At 39.6% G+C, this 12316-nt stretch overlaps 1 protein-coding gene across 1 annotated transcript in view; it reads right to left on the reverse strand.

Annotated features, from left to right (window-relative positions):
* BEGAIN (brain enriched guanylate kinase associated) overlaps positions 1 to 11532 on the reverse strand; it is a 146344-nt gene extending 134812 nt beyond the window's left edge. The window contains exon 1 of the mRNA XM_062494942.1: positions 10789 to 11532. Within this exon, the coding sequence (XP_062350926.1) occupies positions 10789 to 11532 (744 nt within the window). The remainder of the gene's footprint in view (positions 1 to 10788) is intronic.
* Between the last annotated feature and the right edge of the window lie 784 nt (positions 11533 to 12316).

Raw genomic sequence — 12316 nt, forward strand, 5'->3', positions numbered from 1 at the left:
CTTATGCAATGAGAAAGTGAAAGCTGAAACTTCTCAGCATCCCACTCTGTTACTCACATTTCCCAACGGGGGGGAAGAGATGTATTTCCTTCAAGGAAGGAAGGAACATTTAAGATGTGAATGAATACAAATACAAGAAAAGCAGGAAACCACCCACGGCTGTCAATAGACAGTTTATAGAGCTGCAACACTGATGGGGTAGTATCAGTCACAGATGCAATCACCTGCAAAAGGAATTCCTGCAGCCCTGAGCTCAGAAACATGACATTAGCTGTCTTAGTACCCAACATTTGTTCTGAAGGCCTGGTGGTTGAAGAACAAAGCCTCTTTCCTTCCTAGGTTGCTTCCTGCAATGTTAGTTTCTACACTTCAGAATGATAATGAGCACGATACAAAAAACTGTCAGTAGTTTGTGAGTGGAACATTCTTACTTCTTTCTGCCCTCGCCTATTTCCGACATAAATAAACACATAAATAATAATTTTCCTACAGTTTCCCTCCTGCTGTAGGGAAATGTTTAATGTTTGGTTGGAATAATTAGCAGGTTTTTTATTTTCTACCACCATATGCTGCTTTTCTGCTCTTTATTTGCAACTCCTCAGACCAGCTCCTGATTTTGCAGCACTGGGAGTTGAATGGCAGATTGGTTGTGGAAGGTACGTAGAGAAAGGGGGAGGGGGAGAAGGGGAGGTCTTATATACTTCCACCTTAACATTGGAAAGAAAACTTGGGAGCTGCAAACATCTGCTTTTGTAGCTATCAATGAAGTAAAAAGCCATTTGCTTTTAACTGGGGACTGAGTGTCTCAAAAAAAACCCCTAAACTAATTTTGTTTTAATTATTTATTGTGTTCCAGTTCTCATGACTGATTCTGTTTTAATTGTATTTTTAATTAAGTACATTGATTGCAATGGCCTGTACACTTCCCTCACGGAACTGCTGACTGATTTAGCTTCCATTTTGTTTCACTACAATATCAAAACGGGAAGCAAGAGAAGACAGGATTATCCAGAGAAAATGAAGGGTCTTTTCTGTATTTTGCCGGTGAATATGGACACTTACAAAGCAAACTTTAAGTTTTTGTTAGCTATTATTTGCTCCATATAAATTTGTTAGCAATTTGTTACTCCACGAGTAACTGGATTTGCATGGGTTGAAATATGGCGGTTCTGTTTCCTCCTTATGATAACTGGGTAATATTTTATGTTCTCCTGCTGCTCATGGATCAGCTGGGTGGGGGTGGCAGGAGGAGAGTTCTGGCACAGCGCTGCCTCCATCCCTGCTCTGCTGGGATCCCACTGTGGGGCTGGGGCTCCCCTGGCTCTGGCACAAGAGCCGGAGGCACCGGGGGCCGCTGCAGCCCCGTGCCCTGCGCCCCTTCCTGGCTCAGGATATTCTGTTCTGACCTTTGACTGCTCACAGCTGCCTCCTCTCTGAATCCTGCTCTCTCACCAGCACTGCCAGCTCTCCCTTGCAAGACTGTGAATGAGCTCTGGGTCTCCAGAAACAGGACGTGTCTGGTGCCTGCCGTGCGCTCACGGCGCAGCATCGCGGGTGGAGGGGAGGTCTGGCTGGCTGCTGGAGGAATGAGTGCTGCTGAACCAGTTCTTGACTCCCCAATAGCTGCTCGTTTTAGCCCTGTTCACACAGCAGGTTTTTGTTACTACAGTTATCCAGGGAATAGCTGTTCTCTGGGAGAAATATCTCTTCATTTTTAAGAGAGCGAGTATAGCTGTGTGAACAGGCCTGGTATTTATTTCTCATTCTCTTTTGTTTAAAATGCTCTTTCTATCCAAGCAGGGAGCAGAGGGCTGAGACTGCCACATCCCTGATCATTCTTGCCCAACTAACATCAACTATTAATGCAAACAGCTCATAAGATCAGCAGATATGGATGTGATTTGTATAATTTTAGTTTTTCTTGCAGGTATTGAATTTACAGTCAGAAATTGAGAGCTGTTGGCCAACAGCATCACAACAGGAGACCCTGCAGACTACAGTCTAGGAGCTAGCTGTTCAGCAATAGGTGCTCCAACACTGTTGTATCCAGCTCCCTTGGGTTTTTTCAACATTAAGTTCCAAACAAGTTTTGGAAATTCCCTTTTGGTAGTGAAAAAGGAGAAGCAGTTGGATGTAGATACAGCACTGATTTGAGGCATGGAGATGACAGTGGGATCCTTAAACAATTTCTGTCCCTTCTAGGTACTGAGTAGACGTGACACAGAAAAAAAAAACCACTTGAAGACTTTTCAACTAAGAGTGATTGTCAATACGGGAAAGGTTTTTTTAAACTTGGTAAGTACCTGCTTACTTTTGGGAAATCAACACTTTTGAAATTTTAAAAGCATCCTCCCAAGAGTGCTACACAGAGGCATAAACACACTACTGTAGTTTCCAACTCAGATAAAGGATCAGAATTGCATGTTTTATTTACTCTCTTTTGATAGAAAGCAATGGTATCTCAAAACAAATGAACTGCTTTCTAATAGCAAATAGTTTTGGTGTCCCTGAGATCCTGGTCACAACTAAGGGTTTTGAACTACCTTCTCAATAAGATTTTCCAGTCAGTTTTGCCTCTACCTTTTAACATTTCCCCCCTTATCTTCCCAGCTTACTTTTGAGAATATCATGGGAAACTGTTTTAAAGCCAAGATTTATGGCATCTACTTCTCCCCTATCCACAAGATGTCTTTTCCTGTCACCTAAACCTTCTGGCACTGAAGAGTTTCATTTGAGAAGGTCAAATTTAAGCTACTTTGCAAAGAGGAAGTTGTTGAAACAGACTCCTGAGCTAGTCTGTGAAAACACAATTTTGTTGAGCTTTATGGAAAAAATATGTATTTTATAAATATAAAATGGTTCCCAAATGGGCTCCTGCTTCTCCTTATCTGACCAGAGGTCAAAACCAGCAGTTGCTGATATTTTGAGACATCACTCCTGCTATTGGGGAAGCTAGGCTTAATTTCTGGTACCCACATTTAGTATAAAAACCGTTTAGACCACCCCATAATTCATAAAATTTTCTGTTATTTGAATTTTTGGACTCAAAATTTTAATGGTATATTTTCTGATAGGAGATTAAAACCTGTGGATCACCAAGCCTACAGAGAAAACAGAGTAATGCAAATGCAGCTCTGGCAGATTAATGTAATTCTGATTCCCTCTTTTCTGTCCCCAAAATGCTTGCTGTGATGGGTTCATATTAATAAGTAAACTTTTATTTTACTCCAGTTAAATGTTAGAACACCCTGGGAGTGCAGGAGCAAAGTTACATCTATGTTTCTATTAATTGCATGCAGTACATCAATGAGCAGAATTTTAATAGAGCTGAAAACCTCAGAATGAGTAGGGAAAATATCAGTCACAACTGAAAAATAAATCAGAGCAACCTCTGGCTCTGGGCAGTGCCTTGCACTTTAATCTTTTCTTGGCAGAGTTCAGAGATTTTCATTATGTGGAAAATACTTATGTTAAGTATTGCATATGGCTGTGTGAGAGAGTCATTGCACACCCAGGTCTTTGCTTTTCTGATATACCACAGCCATAATATGGCAGGGCAAAACTCCACATTTTGTAAACAAGACAAACACAGGCTGCTGGATGAAGGAAGAAATGAAAAATGAGTTGAAGTGTCTTTAAAATATTTGTCATAAATAACACTTGTATGCCAAAGCTGGCCAGAAAAGAGAAATCTATTAGTCTTTTCTACCTCTTGCTCTTTCACCTTCCCTTGCCTGGCTTTGCAGTTTTCAGGCATCCCTGCTGATGGTAATTGTTCTAAGGCTGTTGTAGCTTCCATTGCTCTGAAAGTACCATTTCTTTCTAAAGGCATCCAAAGATAAAGAGTACAATCGAGGAGTGTTTTTCAAACTCAAAGGAAGGGAAAAAGTCATGTTAACAAAAATCACTGGGAAAGGAACACTAAACATTTCTGATTGCAAATTTTGCTTTCCTGTTGCATGTGCCGAAAGATACTGAAATCAATGTGAACTGCATGTGCTCAGGATTTTTCTCTGTCTGAGTAGCTGCCCCTCTGAAGGCAAATAGCAGATTTGGCTGGAAAATGATTTTGTTTTCTGGTTGGAACTCTAAATCGTGTGCAGAAATTCAGCATTAGAACATTGGAATTTTTTCCTTTATACAGATATCTCTCTCCTGACTCGTTGCTCCCCTTCTCTAAAAAAAATGGGGTGGGAGGGCAGAAAAGGGAGGAAAACTGAATTTAAACCCTAAGTGTTAAAATGCAGGCTTTATGGTGAATTAATTTAATTGAAAACACATTATTGCTATTGGGAAGCAGCTCAGACTGTCTATTTCAGCCTGTCTTGAATAAACAGCTTATTCTTTGGAGCACTGGTTTCTAGACATCTATGCTCTGTGAAGAAGATTTTGATCTAATTTGTATTTGATGAGCTGGGAAGCTGTGAATGACCATATGCGTCATCTTGGGAACACTGTAGCTTTATGCAGTGTTCGACCAGACCAAGGATCGATTAGTGACCCAACGGAGGTGTTTTAGAACAGGCAAGGAGAACTCTCTAAACACCATCTGCTCATACTGTTGCTTGTAAAACGATGTCACATCTGCTGCTCTAAAAACATTATGCTGATCTCTCCTACAGTACACACGGCTGCTGCGCCGCTCTCGGCTCTGGAACAAGGAGTCAGAGCCACAGTACTGGGACAGGAGGTGTTAACTATAGATGAAATTGCACATGGCCTGCTTGGCTTCCATGTCTTGTGAACAAACCATAAATGTCCCCCCCATCCAAAAAAAAAAAAAAAAAAAAAAAAGAGGTTTCAGCACTCTGCATTTAATTGGTGAAGCTGGGTAAATACTTTGACTGTTAGTCTTTGCTGAGCTACAGCTTGCCCCAGCTTGGCTGCTGCTGGTACAATTAATGCTACTGCATGCTTCAAACCTAACATGGCTAAGTCATCTCAGAGACTGAGAAGATATTTGAGATAGCTTGATTGGTGGAAAATGAGATTTGTCTTAGATATCAGATGAAATGAGTTCAGAAGATACTACCATTTCCTTTGACCATCAGATTTTGTAGCTTAGGGTATTTGGCTGCCTAACACTTATAAGAGGTGTTATAAAGCTAATTAACCTACCCTGGAAGCTCCAAGTGTACACGCTGGTGCACATCTGCAATACTACTCATTACTACTATACCCAGAGTGATCATTTCATAATAGTGGTGTATAGGAAAATGGCACTGGTATCAGAGGAGAGAGGTTATAATGATGCAGTAGAAATCCTTGGAAGTACCAAGGAACTGCAGACCCAGATAATTAAAGTTTTAGTACTTGGCTTTCCACACTCAAATGCAATTGTTAGGACCTGAGATTATTATACAGTATTGACAGACATAGAGACTGTTTTCAGGAATCTGCTGATGAAGGAAAAAGATTGAAGTTGTTAAGGTGTACATTGCTTGCAGTTCAGTGGCTATGCTCACTTCACTTAGTAATGAGTGTAAACAAGTAAGTCTTAGAATTCTTGTATTTGCCTGGTATCTCTAAATGGTGAAAAGAAGTGAACACCATCTTCTGTCAATCAAATTTATGGTAAAGGAATTAAGCCATCCATTTTAATACCCATTTTGAGAAAAAAATTTTAGGCTACTGACAACCTGATGGTCACCTCCAATTTGCAAAGCAGAGGGAAACACATTGTGCGGTGTCATCTGGCAAGAAAGAGGCCAGGATGTCAGGAAAAGTGGCTATGTGGCATTTTCCACTGCTGTATGAGAATCATAAAAGGCCCTAATTATATGCTCTGGCATGTAGATGTCATATTAAAGAACTGAAGCATCGGATGTAGTTCACCTTCTTGCTTTCTTCTGATATCCTAGAGATACCACAGCTTCATTATATCAGCTAATGAGGGTAGTTCTACATTGACCCACCTGTCTGAAAGAGCAGGAACTGATCAGAAAATAGGACACAGGAACACTTTTCAGGTGTTTGGCTGCTGACTTGCTCACTGACCTGGGCAAAGGACCTCATTTTCCTTCTGGTCCCACCTCTTACTCTTTCTCTCTTGGCATATTGCATGCATGAGTCAGTGAAACAATATATACTTTCCATTATAATGTATTTGAACCCAAATCTTACTTGTAAACATCACTGTACTGTAAATAGAAGTGAAAGATTTGGTATTCATCCAAGAACAAAGCAAAAGTCTATTTTTACATCATGGTGGCAGGCTAGAAGGCCTGAAAGAGGACTCAAAACCTTGTATAAAAGAGCTTTGACCTAGAGCAACAAAATCTTGTCTGCTCTTTCAGCAAGATTCTGTTAGTAGTCAGGTGCCCTAGAAAATGAGAACCTAGAAACTGCCCTAGAAACTTTCATTTAGAATGGGAGATTGGTTGTGTTTGCTACTGCTCTGGAATTCTACCACAGCTTTTTTTGTGACAGTCTTCCTCTATTCTTACAGATTTCATAGTTTTCACAGAATATTCTGAGTTGGAAGGGAACCACAAAGATCTTTGGGTTCAACTTTTAAGAGAATGGCCCATATGGGGATCAAACCCCTTCATGTCTGTGAACTTCAGGTGTGAGAGGCTGTGATTTCTAAAGATGCTTCTGCAGTTTCAGTGAGCCATCCCTGTGCTCAGGTATTTGTCTGCAAGAGAACCAATAATGAACAGCAGGAGTCCTCATGGATAACAAATAGTAACAGAGCAGAAATTAATATAATTTTCCTTGTTTGTGTTAATGTCTGTGACACTGCGGTTCAGTGGTTACCTTCATGTTCCTTAGCAATTAAACAGCATACCTGGATTAGAGATAAACACGAGCCTTTGAATCTTCTCAATATATGAGTGTCTACTCTGGTTATATTTCCTCTTTACAATAGCCATTGTAATGATGATTTCTTGTAAGAGGAATGAAAAAGGGTGTTATTCTGTTATTCTACCTTGTGCTTCATTCATATGCATTTTCTAAGGATGTCATCCTTTGTAACAGTCAATTGTCCCCTTCTGTCTCAAGGGCTATAGAAATTAAATCCTTTAGGGCATGCATTACTTGAAATGAATACTTTGTTTTCAGTTGGTTTTGCTGAGGCTCCAGGAGGGAACTGAATTGCTTATATGGGGTCAAAATTTGGCCTTTGAGACTAAATCACACAGAAGGGAGTATGACTGCACAGTGACCCTACAGGTGGCTGAAGCACCAGCCTGAGCCAGGTGATGTCTAGGAAATAAACGGTTGCCTTTGCATCTATCTTCACTGCCGTAGCTTTGCAGGTCCAGCAAATTATTCTCAGACTTGATGTTCAGCAAAGTGAAACGCAAGGTCCTACACCTGGATCAGAGCAACCCCAGGCACACCCACAGGCTTGGCAGAGAACTGATTGAGAGCAGCCCTGTGGAGAAAGGCTTGGAGGTGATAGTGGATAAAAACTCAATATGAATCAGCAAAATGCACTCACAGCCCAAGAAAACAACTGTGTTCTGAGACAATTAAGAGAGCCTCTGCAGCTTAGTCAGTCATTTGTATTGATCAGGTTTGCTCATATTTATTTTGTGTGATAGTGACATGGTCTTAAGTGAGAAATGCACAATTCCTTAGGTTATGTATAAATATAGTTGCAGTGGTGCAGCCAAAAATTGTTTCTAAGACCTCTTGCACACAGAATGTGTACTACCAACAGCTTAATGAAAGATGGAAAGAGCTCTTCTAAGAAATAAATTGATTTCCTGTGACCAAGAAAAGTCAATGTCTAATGTTGTGTTATATGGTTCCTTGTGTAGGTAAAAGTAAGTATGTGAAGATGAGATATAGCTGGAAAGTTGATCCTCATTTGTGCATTACTGAAGTCATTGAAATGTAATTTTCAGGTTGATTCAAACCCTAAAGTGCTTCAGACTTACTCAGGTCTGAAGTCATGCTCCTGTATGATTATTTAAGAATTAAATTTTAACCTGGATTTTCTTCCTGGAAGAGGAGTAGTGGTATATAAAGCTTTCCTGAATCCATTGCTTACCTGGAACAAATGTATTTGAGATAAAATATGTATTAAAAGACACGGGCTAATCTCCTTTCGTACCTGGCTTTCTTTGAAACATACCCTAGGAAAAAAATACATTTGTTTGGATCCATCCACATTTCTCTCTGCATTGATCTGTACTTTGATGGACTCTGACAAGCATGTCTTTCCAGTTCTTAGAAATTTTCCATTGTGTACCCTTTTCAGATATTTCCTGCATGTTTCAGCCCACTGAACTGGTCATATCGTTTCAGTCTAGAAGTATGACATAGTCTCAAGTTGCACACCCTCCACTACATTGGTGTGGATTTAGAGGTTTGTTTTCCTTTAGTTATAGCATTTTCCTTTCCTGCTTGTTTGTCCAGTGACTTTGAATTTAGAGCAATTCATAGAAATGAAAATTTATTTCATCCTGCTGACCAGGTTATTAAAATATTTAGACCACACCAAGGTCATGTCCATCATATTTTGAAATTGTTTTCATAATTTCATTACCTATTGTAATTCCTTTAACTTCGTTTTAACTTTTTAACTTCCTTTTAACACAATGAAGTATCCTTTTTTTTTTGTGCTAACTGTCCAGAAATTCCTCTGCATAAATCTACAGCTGGTTTTTTTTTGTGACATTTCATTTCAGCAGCACCTGTTTGCAAACCAGTAAATACTTGCAGAAATTTTGATCAGTTCTGAGAAATCTAAAAGTTGAAAATTACTTTAGTGGGTCTGGATGTAACCAATGGTAGGACAGAGGCAGTTGTGAGTTGTGGAAACCTCAGAGGTCTTCAGAAAACATAATAGACAGGAGGCAATGTCACAGCATTCATCTTCTGAGTCACATTTTTTTTTATTAGGTGCAGTTTTTTTAACCTCAAACTTTCAGGCATGTTCTTTCATACTCTTCAGGATGTATTACTATACCTCTGCTATCCAGATTTTATATTTAAGTCAATGTAATCTTACAATTTCTTCCTCTCAAAGATTATCTTCTGCACACGAATAGTAACTTGGCAACTAGAACATGGAACAGTTTTAGGCAATGTTATCTATGTGTATTCAAATGAATATTACATAACCAAGAACTTTTAAAATATCTTTACATTAATGACACCCAAGACTATACAGTTACGCTTTTGCTCCCTGCTAGGCATGTTTCAGGTGTGGACTAGGCCCTAAATAAATTGCACTGAACTCAAAGGTTTTGCTTGTAGGAGACATGAATCTGTAGATGAGGCTGAACATGTTTTGCTCTTGTATTTTTTTCTCCCACTCTTTTCTTTTCTCATGTTTAGCTCTGCAGGCGGAGGCATTGTTTGTTGAGGTAAAATGTCTGGTAATTACTGTGTTTAATTTAAATGACTAGGCTTAGAGCAGACTGATGCTTCAGCTGGAGTAGACTGATGCCTACACTAACTGAGTGGAATTACAGAGCACTCAGCAGTGTTTAGTCAGTCAGCACTCGACTGGTTGGAAGTTTCACTCTGTACATGTAATCAAGTCCACTGGAAAAGATGCTCTGACAGATGCTTAACTGAAAGTTGATAAAAGCATACCCTGCCATGGGCTTAGACTGAAGCCTCCTCACCCCTCTGTAGGACAGCTCTCATTGTGGAGCTGTGACACAACACTGTGTGCATACTCCCTGTTTCTTTCCTTCACCTCTTCTTCCTCCAGATAACTTTGATAGGTGCCAATTAAAACATCCAAGGACATAAAATCCTAAGCTCAGGTTGCTAAAGTTTGAACAAAATTTTAACACTGGGATGTTTTCCTGTTTGCTGTAGTCCTCTGTGAAATGAAACAACTTTTTGTTTCTTTGTTTTTAAACTTGAATAGACTTTTTGAAGAATAATGCAGTTGTAGTAACTCCCAGTTTAGCAGTGTCTGTGTGCATGTATATAGTCTTAAGCAGTAGTTCCTGGACCTTTATTGTTTTAGTGGAATTACAAATAACTCTCTGGAGATATACTAACATATTGTGTCAGTGCAAGGTTTGGAAGTTCAGGATTCCATACCGTGCCATGCTAGCAAATAACAATTTCCCTTTGCCTTCCTTCACAGGTGTAAATACCTCTTCCTCATCCAAAGAAAGATACTCATAAGAAAAAATTAAAACCATATTTTTTTTACCAGACCATAGAAGAAAGCTTCCATTTTTTTTTTCCGGTTTTTTGTTTTTGTTTTATTTATTTATTTATTTATTTTTATTCTTAAGGTTTTGAGGTTGCTTGGGTTTTTTTAGCACATCAAAATAGAAATTATCAACTGATATGCATTAATTTCAGACATACAAATATTAGCTACACATTCAGGACGTCAGAGCTCTCAGTAGCACTTAAACACACTAACTGAATATTCTTGTTTAGTGTAGAGGTACCTGAGCAAGTTCTAAACTAGCGACCTTGAATACCTGAGTGATCTATCACATTGCTCTCTTTACCCTTTTCTGAGTGCCTTGACTGTTCATATCAAGGTGACCAGGTCATATATATGCTTCATTGCAGTGCAGGAATAACCTTGTTTGATCTTGTAAAGCCATCCTCCAGACATCAAAATAAAAGGACTAGGGAATTGTATTTTGTTGGTTTTTTTTACCTCCCGTACCTTCTACAGCTGGTTTCTTGAGCAACTAAAAATAAACCTTCCCTGTTTTTTCCCACCCTGGAGAAAAGTTTGTTTATGTGGTAATAGCCCACCCAGGAAGACAGAAACACTTTTAAAATAATTGCACTAGTGCATAAGTACTTGTCATATACCACCCAAATAAAATATTTTAGAGAGCTCACCATGCTTGTACTTCTAGGAAGAGATGCAGATTTTGTGGCTGGCATTCCTTTGCTTTGAGAAATCATAATTTCTACTGGCAAGCCAGGTCTTGTTCTGCATGAGACACCATTATCAAATGACCTGAGAGAGGGACTTGTATCCAGGGACAATGATTTCTCTAATTTGTGTGGTCGTGCTCCAGCCACGATGTCGTCACTTCTCAGAGTCTCTAAGTCTACTTCTTCATGGGTCTTCCCATCTAGAATGTTTTCTTTCCAGTTCTCAGAAGACTTTCTCTTAATATGAAAATCATCTAGGCTTTTCACGCTGGATGGAAAAGTATTTTTCAGTTTAGCAGCTCGGTATGCCCTCAGGCTCATGGGATCAAGCACTCTGAAAGTAACTTCATTAATAAATTGAGAGAATTTGAGCTTAGCTTCTATTTTTTCTTCCACAACAGACAGTGAACTTGATGATCCTTGACTCACCAAGCTCAAGTCAGATGCAGAGGAACTGCTTTTCTTGTGAGTCTTCTTCTGCCTCTGGAGTTTTTGGCTTGCATTTCCCACTTCTGATGGATACAGAGAAGAGTGTTCCAGTCCATGAGTTTTTTCACCCCCTTTCTGACAGTGCTTTGATCGATGGGGTCGATAGCCTTCATCCTTATTTTTGCTTTTAACAAAGCTTTTAGCTTCTGACCTTGTGCTGCCCTGTAACTCAAAGCTGTCCTCACTGGAGCTGCAGCGTTTTGAGTAACTGTTCATTGTCAAATCTCCAGAGAGGCTCCTCTCTGCACCAGTTCCTACTTCTGGTGCACGTGCAGCTTTGCATGCACTGCATGATTCTTCTTCACTCACCCTGCCACCCCCCTCTTGCTTGGCTGGACTTGCAGGCGCAGCACCCTCTGGCTTAACTGGGGAAATGGAGCCTTTCGACAGCGACTCCATTTACTTTCGTGTCTGTGTGTCAAATACTGTCACCAAAAGAGGGATTCCCATAAATCCTCTTCTAACTTGTTAGACAACAGGCATGTCTTTGGAAGGCATAACAGTGCACCCACCGCATTTTGCTCCATATGCACCCCAAATTATGCATATGTTTCATAATTAGATCAATAGCAAATTCTCATCATTCTAATTAACCATACTAATGAACAGAATCTATAGGACATGCAAATTTTCCAGGCTATTGAGTGTTCGGTGGATGAGCATGGGCTTTCATTGACCCAAAGCAACATATGATATATTCCTGTTTGTTGAACTGGAAACCTAACTACCACAATGTAGATCAATTCTCACTAAGTAAAGTCTGGGTTGGTTCTGTTTCAGGGCTTTTTAAAATCCAATAGTAGAGAAGGTCATGCTATATTGTCCTAATGCTACTAGTGTTTGCTGTTCTATTAAAGAAGTTAGTGACAAATCTGATAGGTCTGCTAGAAAAGCAAACAAAACATGATTCTCACTTTCTACCTGCTTGTGTTTTTTGCCATAACTTTAATTCTAAAATATTTTTAAGGGTTAGGATCCAAAGCAAGGTACAATATTTCAA

Source organism: Cinclus cinclus, chromosome 6 (genome assembly GCF_963662255.1).
Source record: "Cinclus cinclus chromosome 6, bCinCin1.1, whole genome shotgun sequence".
NCBI lineage: Eukaryota > Metazoa > Chordata > Aves > Passeriformes > Cinclidae > Cinclus > Cinclus cinclus.